This window comes from Acinonyx jubatus, chromosome X (assembly GCF_027475565.1).
Source record: "Acinonyx jubatus isolate Ajub_Pintada_27869175 chromosome X, VMU_Ajub_asm_v1.0, whole genome shotgun sequence".
Classification (NCBI taxonomy): domain Eukaryota; kingdom Metazoa; phylum Chordata; class Mammalia; order Carnivora; family Felidae; genus Acinonyx; species Acinonyx jubatus.
This window is the reverse complement of record NC_069389.1, coordinates 108677790-108696213: the sequence shown is the minus strand read 5'-3', so window position 1 is coordinate 108696213 and position 18424 is coordinate 108677790. Positions and strand designations below refer to the sequence as shown.

Below are 18424 nucleotides of genomic sequence, written 5' to 3'. Positions count from 1 at the left end.
TGGGCTGCAAGGGTGGTTCCACATTCACAGATTAATCAACATAATGCACCACAGTAATAGAAGAAAGGATAAGAACAATATGATGCTTTCAACAGATGCAGGAAAACCATTTGACAAAATGTCACATCCATTCATGATAAAAACCCTCAGCAAAGTACATTGAGACTCAACCTACTTGCACATAATAAAGGTCATCTAGGAAAAACCGACAGCTAATCTCATCCTCAATGGGGAAAAATTGAAAGTTTTTCCTCCAAGGTCAGGGACAAGACAGGGATGACCCCTCTCACCACTGTTATTCACATAGTACGGGAAATCCTAGCCACAGCAATCAGACAACAAAAAGAAATAAGAGGCATCCAAATTGGCAAGGAAGAAATAACACTTTTGCTATTTGGAACTGACATGATGTACTCTATAAAAAACATGAAAGACTCCCATAAAAATTGCTAGAATTAATATATGAATTCGACAAGTCACAATATACAGAAATCAATGTACATAAATGTATTGCATTTCTATACACAAATCATGAATTAACACAGAGAGAAAGTAAGGGATCAATCCCATTGACAGGTTCACAAATACCACAAGATACCAAGAATATACCTAACCAAAGAGGTGAAAGACCTGTACTCTAGAGGCTATGAAACACTGATGAAAAAAATGCAAGAGGACACAAAGAAATGGAAATACATTTCATGTTCATGGACGGCAAGAACAAAATATTGTTAAAATGTCTACACTGCTCAAAACAATCTACACATGTAATGAAATCCCTATCACACTAACAAAAACATTTGTCACAGAACGGGAACAAATAATCTCAAAATTTGTATGGAATGACAAAAGTCCCCAAACAGTCAAAACAAACTTGAAGAAGAAAAGCAAAGCTGGAGACATCACAATTCCAGACTTTAGGTTATATTACAAAGCTGTACTGATCAGAGCAGTATGGTACTGGGAAAACAACAACAACAACAACAACAACAACAAAACACAGAGGCATAGATGAATAGAATGTAAACCCAGAAATGAACTCACACCTATATGGTCAATTAATTCTCAACAAAGCAGGAAAGAATATCCAATGGAAAAAAAAAAAGATAGTCTTGGGACACATGGTTGTCTCAGTCACCAAAGCATGTGATTGTGAATTCAGCTCAGGTCATGATCTCAGGGCAGTGCAGAGCATGTGTGGGATTCTCTCTCTCCATTTCTCTCTGCCCCTCTTTTGCGTGCTCTCTCAAAATAAATACATAAACTTAAAGTCTCCTCGACATATGGTTTTGGAAAAACTGGACAGCAACCTGCAAAACAAAACAAAACAAAACAACAACGGACCACTTTCTTACAACATACACAAAAATAAATCCAACATGGATAAAGACCTATGTGTGAAACCTGAAACCATAAAAATCCCAGAGGATAACAAGGGTAGTATCTTATTTGACATTGCCTGTACAAACGTCTTTGTAGATATATCTCCTGAGGCAAGGGAAACACAAGCAAAAATAATGGGACTTCGTAAAAATAAAAAGCTTCTGTCACCAAGGAAATAATCAACAAAACTAAAACACCTACAGAATGATATTTGCAAACAACATCTGATAAAGGGTTAGTGTCTAAAATATATAAAGTTATACAGCACACAAAAAATGAGAAATCCGATTAAAACTGGGTAGAAGACACGAATAGACATTTTCCCAAAGAAGACATACACGTGGCCAAGAGACACATGAAAAGATGCTCAACAATACTGATCTTCAGGGAAATACAATTCAAAAGTACAACGAGATAACACATCACATCTGTCAGAATGACTAAAATCAATGAATGATGAAACAGCAGGTGTTGCCAAGGATGTGGGGAAAGAGGAACCCTCTTGTCCTGTGGTAGGCATGCAAACTGGTGCAGCCACTCTGGAAAACATCATGGAGATTTGTCAAAAAAAAAAAAAACAAAAAAAACCAAACAAACTGGAAATAGAACTACCTTACGATCCAGCAATTTCACTACGAGGTATTTACACAAAGAATACAAAAATAATTCTTCAAAGGGGTACATGCACCCTGATGTTTACAGAAGCATTTTCTGCAACAGCCAAATTACGGAAACTGCCCAAGCATCCATCAACTGATGAATAAATTGAGGTGTAGCGTATGGAATGTAATATTATTTAGCCGTAACAACATGAAATCTTGTCATTTGCCACGAGGTGGATAGAGCGAGAGAATGTTATATCGGGTGAAATAAGCCTGTCAGAGAAAGACAAATACCCGATGATTTCACTAACACATGGCAGTAAAACAAAACAAAGTGGGGGGGCGGGGAGAGGAGACAGTGACAAACAAACAGACTTTTAACTAGGAAACAAGCCGAGGAGTTCCGCAGCCAGGTGGGGGAATGGGTGAAACAGCTGATGGGGATTAAGAAGTGCATCTGGGATGAGCACCAGGTGACGTGTGGATGGTGCGCTGCATTGTACACCTGAAACTAATATTACATTGTATCTTTCCTCACTGGAATTTAAATTAAAAATAACATAAGGCTAATGACAGGTACGAACCAGGTTTTCTGTAGTTTTCAATCACTTCACTAGGTTAGAAAAATAACCATGAAATTTTTAAGGAAGCACGTATGATGTGGGGGACAGTTTGTGCCCTTACCTCCGTCTCCGGTTCCAGCAGGACTCGGAACGTGGGTCCCAGCTCATTCTTCTAAAAGATCCAGAGACGAGCATTTCATGTATCCACGTCCTAACTGGTTGCAGCTCCCGTTCTTCTGAATTTCTGTCAGGGTTTCTTCCCGGAAACAAGCCTGAATCTGGAACAAACCATCGACTGCATCTATGAGGTGATGTCGTGGGACCCCGCCATCCACGAGTCTTTTAAGTAAAATACGTCTTGTTCAAATACCGTCCGGGAAGGGGAGGAATGAAACACGAAAACAGCCCAGAAAATGCAAAGGCCTGTGCAGCTCAGCAACCAGCTTGCCCAGGGAAGCCACCCGGCGCCCCCTCCTCAGCACTCAGTACAACAAGGCAGCTTCTCTCTGGCGACTCAGGAGATGCCAAGTTGCTGCTAAGCTCCCAAGGTCTCCCCTGGGGCGGGTGGCAGAACCTGCTGGAAATGCAGCTCTGCTCTCTGTACTGAGGCAGCTGCAGAGGCCCTGAGTCCTCTGGGAGCAATAGAGGCCCTTCCTGCTCTGAGGTGCCCTGGGTCAGAAAAGCAGATGGTGCGCCCTCTGTTGGCTATCACTGCCCAGCAGAAGAACCCGCCCCTCCCGGTCTGTGGTGCTCGAGCTCCCTCTGCTGGCCACCATGGGAATTCCTGCAATGTTGAAGGCCCTGGTTGCTCAGCTGAGAGACCGAAGGTGCTCTGGGCAACTAAGCCTGTTCTCCACATTGGGAAGGGTTTTAGTGACCGGGCCTGGGACACAAAATCTTTTCCTTCTCCTTTCTTGTGAGTGAAGAATGAAACCTAATTTATTAACGTAATGACATCATTTGTAATGTTTTAAGCAATACAATTTACACATAGAAAACAGACCGCCAATTTACACATGCTGAATAAGAGGTAATTTTATTTACCCACCAAAATACTTAGGTTAGATAAAGAATGGACACCTTTGAGAGAGAGATACCAGCGTCCAGCTATGGAATGAATGAGTCCTAGGGATACAAGGGACAGCCAATGGAATAGAGTCAATCCTGTAATAATACTGTTGCATGCTCTCACATGATAGCTACACTTGTGGTTAAGTACAACATAATGTATAGATATATGGAATGACTACAACGTATGCCTAAAACTAACACAACAAATGTGTGAACAATATTTCAATTAAAAATAGACATCCTTTACACTATCTTTAATTTCTCCTTCTTTGCCAATAAGCTATCCTTCCTGGGGTGCTTGGGTGGCTTAGTCAGTTAAGTGTCCGACTTTGACTCAAGTCATGATTTTGCAGTCCATGAGTTTGAGCCCCACGTCAGGCTCTGTCCTGAGAGCTCAGAGCCTCGAGCCTGCCTCAGATTCGATGTCTCCCACTCTCTCCCCCCTCCCCAGCTCGGGCTTTCTCAAAAAAAGAAACATTAAAAATGAAAAATCATTCCTCATTTAGAATCTGTGAAATTCCATTTATACCAGATTCTCTAACATCACCTTCTTGATGTTGAAAGCTTATCTGAAAAGTCACTAATAATATCTTTGATGACACATATGTGACAAGGTCAGAATGCAACTTACAGGGAGCTACACATCTGTTGTGAATTTACAGTATGTATCCTTGGCTAATATTTCCAACGAAATGTGCTTTAGGGATACGGATGGATAAAATAATGTCCATCAGTCATATAGGTCAATTTCCTATAGGACCATTATGCCTTCAATTACTAATTGCCATCTCTTCAGAATTAAAAGAAAGCTGGGACAAGAAAATATCTTTGAACTTGATGTAAGAGAAGACTATGGTGTTTTAAAGGGTTCACCTACCTTCTGGAATCCTCAGATTGGTTGTGGACAGGAGGATAGCAACCCACGATTTGGATGCACAGCGCTAGTCCCAGAGGGAGGATATGGACCTTATTGTCAAATATTTTTTTTTATCAATATTACTAATCCACCTCTTCCAGGTCCAGACTGCAGGACCTGGGGGCAACACAATGCCTGATGCCTGGGTTCAGAACTTGAGGAAGGCCAGCTGGTGGGGGGAGGGGGGAAATCCAACAGGGCCTGGGGCAGTGAGGGAGATGGCCCCGGGACACCTCCCCACAGGGCAGGCTCTGGAGTTTACCTGCCAAAGAGCAGCACACTCTCCCTCAAGACATCCCTCTCCATGACAGAACGTGAGGCTGAGCCTCACAATTCCAGAAGAAATGAGGGATACCCATCTTTTCAATTCCAAAGGCCTCTGCAGAGCTTGGACCCAGGAATGTTGGAGTCTTGGGGTCATGGAACTCTGATGCCCATGATACAAGGCCTTTCTGCCCCAGCACTCAGAGCCACTTCATACATCCCCTCTCCCCTGGCCCATCTAACCCTGTCCACATACCTGGACCAGGTATCTACTTTCCTCCTTGTACTTCTTCTTTGTCTCTGTTTCTCTCTAACCACATCTCTCTCTGTTTCTTCCTTTCACTCTCTAGGGAGTGGTGTAACATACGGTGCTAAGCTTTGTTCTTATACATGTGAATATCCAATTTTCTCAGCACCAGTTATTCAAAAGACTACTCTTCTCCACTGTGTATTATTGGCTCCCTTGTCAAATACTAGGTGACTGTGCATGCATGGGTTTAGTTTGGGCTCTCAATTTCTGTTCCATTGTCTTGTGTGTGTGCTTATGCCAGTGACATAACTGATTTCTTTGTGTTAGAATGAAGCTTGAAATCAAGAAGTGTGATGCCTCCTGTTTTGTTCTTTCTTGCGTTGGCTACTTGGGGTCTTTTTGTGGTTCCAAATACATTTTAGGATATGATTTTCTAATTGCATAAAAATTGCATCGGAGTCTTGATAGAGATTGCACTGAATCTCTAGAGGGCCTTGGGTAGTATGGACATTGTATCTATATTAATTCATCCGAAAGTTGGACATGGGATGGCTTTTCACTGACTTGTGTGTTCTCCTGTTTCTTTCACCCAAATTGAATTTCTTCCATTCCTGCACACAGGTTTTATAGTTTTCTGTAGAGAGATCTTCCACTTCCTTGGCTAAATTTATTCCTATAAATTGTTTTTGATGCTATTGTAAATGGGATAGTTTTCTTTACTTCTTCTTAGATAATTGCGTTAGTGTATAGGAAGGCTACAGAATTTGATATGGTGACTTCCTATTTTGGAACTTTACTGCATTTCTTGATTGATATTAACAGGTTCTTTTACATTAAATTTTTTGTTTCAGTCCGTTACCTTATTTAAAAAAAAAAAAACATGTTATTTGGGAATAGCTGACACACTATGTTACATTGGTTTCAGATGAACACCATGGTGATTGGACAAGTGTATACATTCTGCTACACTAACACCGGTGTAGCTATCATCTGTCACCATGCATCACTATTCCAGTACCGGTGTCTATGTTCCCTATGCTATATCTTCTATCTGTGATTTATTCATTGCATAACCAGAAGCCTGCATCACCCAATCCCCTTCACATATCTAGGGCATCCTTGTCTTGGGCCTGATTTTAGTGGAAAATCTTTCACAATTTCACTATTGAGTATGATATTAGCTGTGGGCTTCACATACATGGCCTTTCTTATGTTGAGATATGTTCCTTCTACACTGAATTTTAAAGAGTTTTTTAGCACAAATGGATACCAAATTTTCTCAGAACTTTTTTTCTGTGTCTATTGACATCATCACATGAGTTTTCTTTTTATTTTTTAAAATGTATTTATTTAGTTTAGTTTAAATGTATTTATGTATTTCTTTAGTATTTATTTTTTCAAGTTTTTATTTAAATTCCAGTTGGTTAACATACAGTGTAATGTTAGTTTCAGGTATAGAATGTAGTCATCCATCACTTACATACAACACCCAGTGATCCTCACTACCAGTGCCCTCCTTAGCCATCACCCATTTAACCCATCCCCCTGCCCACCTCCCTTCTAGTAACCCTCCGTTTGCTATTTATAGTTAAGAATCTTTTCTGGTTGATTTTTCTTTCATTCAATTATGTGAGGGGTCACATTGATTGATTTGCATTTCTGAAACATCCTTCCTTTGCAGGGAAAAAACCCTTCATCACGGTCAATGATCCTTTTAATGTGCTGCTGAATTTGGTTTGCCTGCATATTATTGGGAATTATTCATCTACATTCATCACGGGGATACTGGCCTATAGATTTCTGTTCAGGTAGTATCCTTTTCTGGCTTCCTACCAGGGTAATTCCAGTGTCATGAAATGAGTTTGGTGGTGTTCATCCCTTTTGAATCAGTGAGACGACTGCTGTTAGTTCTTCTACAAACGTTTGGTCAAATTCACCAGTGAATCCACCTGGTCCTGGGCTTTTCTTCCCTGGGAGAACTTCGATTACTGATTCAATTTACTTACATTGGTTATCTTCTTGTATTGATACAGTCTTCCTTTAATGGGTCTGTACAAACCTTCTATTTCTTCCTGGTGCAGTCTTGGTAGGTTGTGTGTTTCTAAGAACCTATCCATTTCTTCTAGGTAGGCGGTTTGCTGGCATCTAATTTGGCCAGAGTCGCCTCTTTGTCTCCTTTATGTTTCTTTGGTATAAGGTGTAATGTCTTCTCTGTTATTTATAATTCTTTTGAACTGGGTACTCTCTCTGTCTTAGCGTAGTCTATGTATAGTCTTGACAATTTTGTTTCACTCTTCTGAAAACCCCTGTTGGTCTACTTCATATTTTCTATTGACTTCATGGTGTCAGTTTCATTGGTTTGCACTCTCATATGGATTACTTTCTCCCTTTTGAGAACATTGGACATAGATTGTTGTTGTTTTTTTTTCTAGTTCTTTGAAGTTAAAGGTAGGTTGTTCATTTGAGTCCCAAATCTATCCTCCACGCATGCAAATCCAGTGCCTCATCAGAGAACCTTCAATAGGTCTTTTCTGTCCTATTTCTCATTCTCAGAACTCTGAGAAATGGAACCAGAAAATCTATTTGAAGACACAATAGATGAAAACTTCCCTAATGTGGGGAAGGAGACAGATCCAGAAGCAGGAGGCACAAAGAACCCCCAATATATTCAACAGAAGCAGATCCATACCAAGTCATATAGTAATTAAAACTCAAAATGTCGTGATAAAGAAAAATTTTCACAGCAGGAAAACAAAAGATGACATTTACCTACAAGGGAAACCCCATAAAGTTATCACTGGATGTTTTTCAGAAGAAACTTTGAAACTGTAAGTAACCAGCATGGTATGGTAAAGGTGCTGAATGGAAAACATCTGCAGCCAAAGAGAGTCTATCCAGCAAACTATCATTCAAAAGGGAGGAGAGATCAAGAGGTTCCCAAATAAATACTCAGCGAGCTCACAACCAACAAACCACGCCCGCAATAAATGTTAGTGGAAAAGAAACACCTAAAGTGACAGTATTAAAGTGCGAAACGCAAAAGCAATAAAAATGTGTATATCTGTAAAACATCAGTCAAGGTATTCACAATATGAAAGGTTTTGAAATAGGAACACTACATAGCTACAACACGGGGAGGAGAGGAGTAAAGAACTGGTTCAAACTCAAGCAACTATCAACTTAATATAGACTTCCACATGCAGAAGTGGTTAGGTACAAACCTCATAATAACCACAAAACAAACACCACTAATACATATGCGGAGTATAAAGGCAAGCAATTTCAACTGTGAAATTGTGATGAAACCCAGCAAACCAAAAAAAGAGAAAGAGAAGAAAGGATCAGAAAAATTCAGAAACAACCAACATCAAGTAATAATAGGACAAGTGCATGTCTATCAATTACTTTGAATGGTAACAGAATAAATGCTCAAATCAAAGGCACTGGGTGACAGATAGGGGCAACTGGATGGCTCAATCGCTTGAAATTTTGACTCTTGATTTCGGCTTAGGCTATGATCCCAGGATCATGGGATTGAGCCCCAACTGAGCTCTCCACTGAGCATGGAACTTGGTGAGGATTCATTCTCATTCTCATTCTCTCTCTCCCTCTTTCTCTCTTTGTCTCTCTCTTCCCCCATTCCCCCCACCCCGCCCTCCCATGCCTGTGCGCTCTCTCTTCATAATAAAAGGCACTGGGTGATAGAATGAATACAATATAGGACCCATCTATTTCCTACCTACAAAAGACTACTTATAGAACTAAAGTATCAAAAGAAAACTGCAGTAGCCATACATATATCAGACAAAATAGATTTAAAAATAAAATTGTAACAAGACACAAAGAAGGACACTATACTAATAAAAGGTACCATCCAACAAAAAGATAGAACAATTGTAAACATATATGCGCGCAACCTGAGAGCATCCAAATACACAAAACAGTCCAAAACTAAAGTCAAGAATTGATAGTCATACAATCATAGTAGGGCACTTTAACACCCCAATGACATCAATGGAGAGATCATTCCATCAGAAAATCAACAAGGAAGTAGTGACTTTGAATGACAGAGTAGACCAGATGGAGTTAACCCATATATTTTAGACATTCCATCCTAAAACAGCACAATACACATTCTTTTCACGTGCACATGGAACATTCCCCACACTCGATAAAATATTAAGTCATAAAACAAGCCAAAACAAAATCAAACTGATCGGCGTCATACCATGGGTCTTTTCAGACCACAATGCTATGAAAGTAGAAGACTACAACAAGAAAAAGAAATCTGGAAAAGGCACAAAAAGATGGAAGTTAAATAACATGCTACTAAACAATCAATGGCTCAACCAAGAAATCAAAAACAAAATCCAAAATGACATGGAAACAAATGAAAATTGAAAACACAGCAATCCAAACTTCTGTAAAGCAGGAAAACTGGTTCCAACAGGGAAGTTTATAGCAATACGGGTATGCCTCAAGAAAAACAAAAAAACCCTGAAGTAAACTCCATACTCTTATAGCTATAAAAGCCAGACAAAGGACAACAAACAAAACCCCCAAACAGCAGAATGAAGAAAATAATTAAAATCAGAGGAGAAATAAATGATATAAAGATTAAAACTATGCACCCCATGGACGAAAAATGGATGAGGCAGTACGTGAAAACCTACCACAACAAGAGTGGGCAGTGTGATGGTGTGAAACAGTCCACAACCAAGCTGGAATGGGGCGAGGTGAGAAAAACCTCCAGTGCAGGGAGACAGGGGAGATAAAATGAACACAATCCCTCCCAGATGGAGGGCCGTGTCCACCCATGATCATCCTCCCATTACAAGTGGGAGAGCAAACATGACCTACTTCTTGCCCTAGCCCTAACCCCAACACTAACCCAAATCCCAACACCTAAACTTAACAACTAACCCTAACCATAGCCCTAAACTAAACCTTGCCCCTATCCCTATGTCTAAACACAACTTTAACCATACTGAACCAGAAAAGTAAACATAACGAGAACTAACCCTAACCCTCTTACCCTAATCCTAAAACTCTAATCCTAAAACCCTAACCCTAATTCTCTAACTCTACCTGCTAACCCTAAATTTATAAACCCTAAAACTAACACTAACCCTAACCATAAAACTCTAACACTAACCCTAACGCTAACCCCTAATCCAATCCCCTAACCCATGACCAAAGTCCTAGACCTAGACCTCACCTTATTCCTAAACCTAACGCAAAACCTAACACTAACGCTAACACCTAACCCTAACTATACCATCTAACCATAACCCTAACTCTCAAACCCAAACCGTAACCCTAAACCTAAGCCTAACCCAAGCCCAAACCTAACGCCTAAACCTAACTCTAACTCCAAACCCTAACCCCTAACCATAACCCTAAACCCAATCCTAATGCATAAACCTAACTCTAGCCCCTAACCCTAACCCCTAACACCAAACCCAATCCCAAACGCTAACCCAACGCACACAACACACAGGAATGGTGTCACCTCAGCACTGGTGAAGTCCCTGGACAGAACATTAACCCTAGTTAAGGATCTCTCTGGATGGGGACCCAATTCCTATTTCTGAGAACACCACAAACAATGGGCCCAAAGCGGTGCAGGATTACTTGGCATGGAACATGGAACATCATCATGACATTTCCAATGTCCGCATGAAGCTGCACAAGGGGGTTGATGAGGCCCAACTGAAGATGGCACACACATGAGGCTGGCCCTGGCTCACAAAGACTAAGCCCGAACAGCCCACTCCAATGAGGCCTACACTCAATCCTCTGGGAAGACCACTACCCTACAAGAGTTTCAGCACTTGGAGCTTCATGGGACCTAACCCTAACCTTAACTGTGACACTCACATACCGCTCAAACTAAACCTCATCCCAACTCAAACCTAACCCTACACGTGACCCGCACCTGCGCATGGACCCTCATTCAGCCCTCCAGGGTGATCACGGCAATGGTGTCGCTTTGGCCCTGGCAACGTCCCTGGACTGAAACTTAACCTTGGCTAAAGCTTTCTCCTAATGGGGACCCAATTCCTAAGTCTGAGGACATGACGGACATGGGCCCCAGAAGCAGAGGAGAATTACGCGGCATGGAACCTGGAATATCACAATGTCATTTCCAAAGACCAGAAGGAGCTCCACAGGGGACTTCTTGGGGTCTAACCGAGGAGTGGCCCTGGCACCCAAAACTCAGCCTGACTGAGATCCACCTTAGACCCCTCTATTCAGCCCTGCGGGGAGACAACTGCCCTACTGGGGGTACAGCGCCACGAGCCTCCTCTGATCAAGCCCTAATCTTAACGGTGACCCACAGTATACACGTGAACCTAAACCTCACCTCATCTTTAACACACACCCTAAACCTGACTCGCACCATGCATGTGCCCACACATCATTGATACAGGGAGATCACAGGACTGGTGTCACTTCAGCCCTGGAGATTTCCCTGGCCCAAACCCTAGACGTAGCTAAGGCTTTCTCCACATGGGGACTGAACACCACAGTCGGACAAGAGCACACACACTGCGTTGAGAAGCAGTGCAAGATAATTCGGTGTGAAAGGTGGAACATCAAATGTATCACAACACATGTAACAACGTGGAGGAACCTACAGAACATTATGCTACGTTAAGAAACCAGACATAAAAGGTCACCACTTGTATGATTCCATTTTTATAAAATATCCAGAAGAGGCATATACACAGAGACATACAGCATATTTTTGGTTGTCAAGGGCTAGGGTAGGGAGGGAACGGGGACTGATAGTTTAACAGGTATGGTGTTTCCATTTTGGGGTGACAAAAATGGTCTGGAACTTGATACTGGTGACAGTTGCGCAACATTGTGAATGTACTTCATGCCACTGAATTATATATTTTAAAATGGTTACGATGGTAAATGTGACATGCACTGTTGATATTATATGTATTTTGTCCACATGTATTTGTAATTTTTTACATATTATTTGTATTTTGCCAGAATTAACTAATCAATGGATCATAAATGTAGGGATTTGTTTACAGTCTCTCAATCTGTTCTGCTTATTTATGGAATTATTGTTTCATCAATACCACACTGTCTTTATTACTGTGGTTTAAAATAAGTTTTGAAGGGGGAGCCTGGATGGCTCAGTCAGTTAAGCCTCCGACTTCAGCTCAGGTCATGATCTCACAGTTCCTGGGTTCGAGCCCCATGCTGGGTTCTGTGCTGACTAGTCAGAGCCCGGAGCCTGCTTTGAGTTCTGTGTCTGCCTCGCTCCCTGCCCTTCCCCTGATCACACTTTGTCTCTCTCTCTCTCTCTCTCTCTCTCCCTCAAAAATGAATTAACATTAAAAAAATAAAATAAAATCAGTTTTGAGGAGTGATCATGATTGGAGCCAAAATCAAGTGTTGGCCACTTAACCGACTGAGTCACCCAGGCTCCCCAGGTTCTTTTCTTAATTTCATGTTTTGAGTTTTTGTTGCTAGTATATAGAAATACAATTGCTCTCTTAATATTGATCTTGGGTCCTGTGGCCTTGCCAAATGTTTATGGATGTGGTAGCTTTTTTCTCTGCATGCATTTCTTGGGATTTTCTCCATATAGGATCATCCGTGAATAAAGATGGCTTTATTTTGTCCTTTCCAATCAGAATGGTTTTATTCTGGTGGGATGGGGAGATTATTCCACTGGCCAGAACCTCCAGTTTTATGTGGAGTTGAGATGGCAAAAGTGGACATCCTGCACTTTCCCATATGAGGGAAAACCTTCATTGTTTTTTAAGTTTATTTACTTATTTTGAGAGAGAGAGAGAGAGAGAGAGAGAGAGAGAGAGAGAGACCAGGGGAGGGGCACAGAGAGAGATTGGGAGAGAGAGAATCCCATGCAGTCTCCATGCTGTCAGCGCGGAGCCTGACTTGGGGCTTGATCTCACCGACCTGGAGTGAGACCATGCCCTGATTCTAAACCAAGAGTTGGATGCTTAACTGACCGAGCCATGCAGGCACCCCAAAACCTTCATTCACAGATACCGTCCAGAGAGGCCTGGCAACACCTCAGTCTCGGAAGGCTGCGAGCCGGGAACAGCTCCCAGGAGGGGACGGTGGGTACAACGTGCACTCCAAGGACAGGGAAGGAGGTGAGGAGCTTCTGATTGCCCGGCTCAAGTTCGCGGGTCAACCAGGGACCACATCCTCACCATGACCTCCTCCAAAGACGGCCACAGGGATGATGGGGAGCTTAGGGGGACAAAGCACCCAGCATGGCACCTGTTGCCCAGCAGGCTCTCACCACCTGTCACCGGCCAGTTGCCTTCACTTGGTTTCCTCTCCTCATAGTGACAAGGCTGCTACAGTTGAGACCTGAGGACAAATGTTGAATAGCCAAGAACCCGCTGAATGCTCAGAGCCACCTTGAAGGCTCCCTGCTGATGACCCATGAGTACATGTGGCCGGACTGGGGCCAGGCAGTGGTCGTCAGAAGAGCTGGACTCAGGGCGCCACCCTTACTAGAGAGGAAGCCGCCTGCCTTGCTAGGTGGCAGGGAAGGGTGGTCCTCCCTCACCAGTGTGCCTGGGCCCCTGAGCCCTGGTCTGACCCTGCCATCTTGGTTGTGACAGGCTACCTGATCCCTCGTCTGAGTTCAGGACCATCAGGCACCGAACAGGACCGTCCGGACAAAGCAGAGGGAAGCTCAGGGTGCTGGCAGGGACTGGGGTCCATCCCTCCTGTGGTGGCAGGTGTTGGGAGGGTCGCTCTTGTCACGGTGCTCCGGCGGGTGGAGCGCACCCAGGCTGTGCTCCTCAGCGTGACCGTGACTTTGCATCCTCAGGACACCTCCGCCCTGGGGACGGTGGGCCTCCCTTCTTCACCTCGGCCACTGCGGTCCTCCCCGGGCCCCCTTCACCAGCCCTCTCTCTGCCTGACTGCCCATCCTTAGCCCTGCAGCCTCGGACCCCGTGACAGGCTTCCCTGGGGAAGCACTGAAGGCACAGCTCGGGTCTAAGATGGGGAGAAGGGGTGCCGGCTTTCAGTCCCCGTGATTCATCGTTTCCAAAGCTGGGAGGCCACCTGGACGGCAGGGAGCCGAGGGGGACTTCGCTCTGCTGTTGCAGAGGGGCCTCCAGGTGACCCAAATTCGGTGCAGAGAACCCATTTCCCCCCACCTCCCCCATCTCCCCATCAAGACTGACCGCAGGAAGTGCTTTCTGACACCAGGCTGTAAAATGAAGAAAAGACTCGGGTACTGGGTACTCGGTTATGCAAACAAAGGCTGTGAATGGGACAAACTGCCCCCAGTCAGGCCTGCGCTCCTGCCTTCTCCTCCAGGGGCACTGGCCCAGGCAAGTCGGGGCCTCTGAGCATCTTCTGAGCAGGCCTGCATCCCTGCCACGGCCCCAACCCCCTTGCAGCCCTCCCAAGTGGGTCCCCCTCCCCCTGCTCCGGGCCCTCCAAGGGGGGCTTCCGGGCTATTGCCCCACACCACGAGCGGAGGCCTCTGGTCTTATTTTATTTTATTGAACTCAAGGAGTCTTGTTTGGTTTGGTTTTGAACTTAGAGTGGCAAGATTTGACAATACCAGAAGCAAGAACATTTCTCAGCAGACGGTGCTGACCGGTACAGTCAATCACACGCAGGAAAGTGACGCTCATCTTATTCAGCTCGTGTCTCTGATTTTGTAGAAGCTTCGCTGCCTGGAAAACAGACTGCAAATAAATAAAGTGCACTGAGAGCCCATCAGGCAGCCAGGGCCGACTGGGGGGAGAGGGGAGAGCTGGGGGAGGAAGCACGCTAACTACTCAAGGCCAAAATGGTCAGAAAAGCAGAGGCAGGAACACATGCTGAAGATGTGCGGACCCTCCCCAGTCCCCGGGCCCCGCGCTGAGACTTCCTGCGCCCTGGGGACCGGGACCGGGGACCCACGGGGCGGGGCGGGGCGTCCCTGCAGAGGAGGGGTCTCAGGCCAGGGGCCCTGAGGCTCCCCCCACACTTCTCCCTGTTGGGAAGAGGTGTCATAGGCCCCGGGCAGCTCCAGCTGAGCCACAAGGCTGCAGCTGGGGAGCAGGTCACCCCGAGGGTGAGACCTGGACTTGAACGGGGCACATCTGTGGATCAGCCCCGAGGAGGCCCCTCGTCCTCTCCTCTCAGGCAGCCCGTGTGGCTCTCGCAGGCTGTCCCCACAGATCTGTGGATGGAGTCAGCAGGCTGGCAGGCTCCCACAAGTGGTTCCGGGTGGAAGGGGATTGGGTGCAGGAGGGGCCACAGGACCGGGGATCCCAGGACACTCGGTACAAGGAAGGAAGCCAGTACACCCTGTCTGCGGGGAAACTGCAGGGGATACATGGTGGCCTCGTCTGGCCTCAGTCCCCAGGGCCAGGCAGGCAGAGCCCTTCACCCAGGACCGGGCTTCCAGCTGGACGGCAGAGGAGGGCAGGTGGTGTGACCCTGGGCCACTCTGTCCCCGGGGCTGACCGGACCACTTCGGTTTTCAGTCCCAGGAACTCGGAGCACTGGGGGCCGAGAGCAGCCAGCGGCAGAGCGGCTGTGGGACCGGGGTCTTTCCTGGCTCCCCCGGGGCCGAGCCTGGCCATCCCGGTACAGGGGGAGCAGCACACCCGGGGCCTCAGGACCATCCAAGCCCATCTAGAGGAGGTTCTCTCGCGTGATCCTGGGCTCGGGGGGCCAAGCCTGGGGACAGAGAGATAGGGTTATGCGTGGGTCCCGGCCCCGTCCCCCACACCAGCTTTATCCCTTCACCCTCCTGGTTCCGTCACGTTCCCAGGAGCCACGCTACCCCCCACCCCCACTCTGCCACCCAGACTGAGAGGCTTCTGCCGCTCGACTGCTGAGGAGTCCTTGGTCACGCCTGGGGTGGCGCGGCAGGGGAGGCCAGGCTGTGTAGATGAAGGCCTCGGCTCCACGAGGGGTTCTGGGACTGTCTCCCGTGTCCATCTCAGCCCCGACTGTCTTCCCTGTGACCTGTCACCCCCCCCCCCCCCCAAGGAAAGCCAGTTCCCCACACTCCCTACCCTGGGCCTCTCTCTCCCCCTAGGTGCCCCGAGGGCCTTGAGGTCCCCTCCCCCACCCCAACCTGTCCTGCCAGGTTTTCTGGAAGACAGGGGACAGATTCAGCCCCACCACTTCTTATGTGTGTGGCAAGGGCAAATCTCTTCCTGTCTCAGAGCCCGCTTTTCCAATCATGGGGTGGGGAGAACAGAACGCCCTCAAAGTGTTGCTAGGAGGTCTAGTGTGGAGGTGACAGGGTCTCGTCCTTCCCCACGCCAGAACTGGACCGCTGGGTACCCCACCCCTCCGTGCCTCTGCCTGGAAGGCCCTTCCTGTCCTCCTGGGCCAGGCCCTTTGCCCAGCAGCTCCCCGGGGCAGCTCTAGGGCCAGGGGCGCCCCTGGGCAGGGATTTGAGTCTCTTGACAAGGCCAGAGAAGGGGCGGGTCACCACCTACAAACACTGGTTCCTGAAAGACAGAAAGAGACGGAGACTTGACAGTGCCTCCTCACCCAGAACACCCCCTCCCCTTTCCCCAAGTGCTGCCTCCTCTACAAGCCCCTCGTCCACCTGCTCTCCCCACCCCAGCCTGAGAGCTGCCCTCTGCTCAAGGAGATCCCCATTGCCCTAGCTCCTCTGGGTGCACAGGGGCTGCTGGAGGCGGCATTCCGTGGCACCTGGCCGGCAGAGGTAGGGGCCGGAGGGAGCGTGGAGCGTGGCTGCGATGGCGGAAGAGCAAGACTGTGGGGGCAGGGATAGGGCGGAGCAGCCTTCCCACTCGTCCAGGTCTCCAAACGTCCGGCCCCAGGATGCCCTCAGAGGGGGAAGGGAGCGGGAACAGGCCGAGAGCGGCCCCCCAGCCCCCAACACAGGACAGGAGGCAGTTCTGCCAAGGGCTGGGCGGGAGCTGTGGAGACCCCAGGGGCCTGAGAAGGGGACCGACCAGGGGTTTGGCCAAGAACGCAACCACCCTTCCTGTCTGGCCCACAAGGGGGTGAAAGATGGCAGCCTCTTTTCCTTCTAGAGCCTTCCCCGGCGCCTCTCCCAGCCCATTCCCTGGGGTTCCGGTGGCAGCAGAGGGGCCTCAGGGGACAGCGGGGCGGGGATGGGCCGACCCTCCGAGATGCCCAGGCCGCCGCCGCCCCTCACCCGTCTGGGAATGAGACCCAGGGAGTCCTGGGCACCTGCGGCCCCCCCTCCCCGCCCCGCCCCGCCCCGCCCCTGCCTGGACAGCTCAGGGGCTGGCTCCCTCGGGTCCAGGGCACAGTTCCTGCCGGCCACCACGATGTCATGGCAAGCGCTCCCGCCGGCCCGAAGCCCCAGCCTCTGGCCTCCTACCTTGTTGGTCAGGGCCAGTCAAGTCCCTGCTGCAGAATTTTTCCTTTCTGCTTCCCCCACCCCGGCCAACGTGAGGCGACAGGTCGGCCGCAGTCAAATGGTGTTTTCTTTCTCGAGCCCGACGGAAAGGACCCGTCTGGTGAGTTTCTGTGCAATGGGTCACCGGCCGCGACGCGTGTGGGCGGGTCGCGGCCGGGGCCCGGCTGGGTGGCTCGGTGGCCCGCGTCCTCCCGCGGAGGTCTAGGGTCCGGGGGCCCCGGCCGCCCCGCCTCCTGCCCCCGCCGCGTGCGGGCGGCCGTCCTCCATGCCGGCGCCCCTGTCCGTCTGGGCCGCGCGCGCCGGTCCCTCTGGCCGGGGCTGCGGCGGCGTGCGCTCACTCGATCCGCACCTGCAGGCGGACGTTGAGCATCACCGAGGCCACCACGTAGAAGTAGGGGAAGTTCATGCGCAGCCGCCAGGCCAGGTCGAAGAAGGTGATCAGGGTGCGCGTGAGCCCCTTGCAGAAGGCGCCGTACGAGCCGCGGGCCGCTGCCGAGCGCGACAGCCGCAGCGCCAGGCCTGACAGGGCCGCCGCCGCCGCCGCCGCCGACAGAGCCGCGGACGCCGCCATGGGCCTGGGCCCGCGCAGGCCCCGCCGACCGACACGAGTGCGAGCGGCCGGGCAGGTGGACGCGAGGCCTGCAGCGCCCCGCCCCGCGCCGCCCTCTGTCACCTCTTCCCTTGCTGGCCCCGGGATGCCCCACCGCCGCCACCTCCGCCACCGCCCCTTCTGAGCCGCTCGCAGAGAGCTCCGCCCACGGAAAGCTCCGCCCCTCACCGGCTGCCGCAGCGGCGGCCGCCAGTATAACCCCGCCCCCCTCTTGGCCACACCCCTCCCGGGCGCTACAGAGCGGCCGCCGCTGTCATAGACCCGCCTACGGGACCGCCCCGCCTGCAAGCCCCTCCTCCTCCTGGCCTCCCAAGGGCAGAGCCCGAGGGCGCGAGTGGTTTGGAAGGTAGTGCTGCCCAGGGATTGCTTTTGCTGAG

The 18424-nt window shown here is 48.4% G+C and overlaps 1 protein-coding gene across 1 annotated transcript; it reads right to left on the bottom strand.

The window, feature by feature from the left end:
• Positions 1 to 16374: 16374 nt before the first annotated feature.
• On the bottom strand, positions 16375 to 18173 carry SMIM10L2A (small integral membrane protein 10 like 2A). The gene is made up of 2 exons (XM_027054749.2): positions 17399 to 18173; positions 16375 to 16529 (listed from the first exon to the last, which is right to left on the bottom strand). Exon 1 carries the CDS (start codon positions 18006 to 18008, stop codon positions 17772 to 17774), a length of 237 nt encoding a protein of 78 aa, XP_026910550.1. The 5' UTR covers positions 18009 to 18173; the 3' UTR covers positions 16375 to 16529; positions 17399 to 17771.
• Positions 18174 to 18424: the final 251 nt, after the last annotated feature.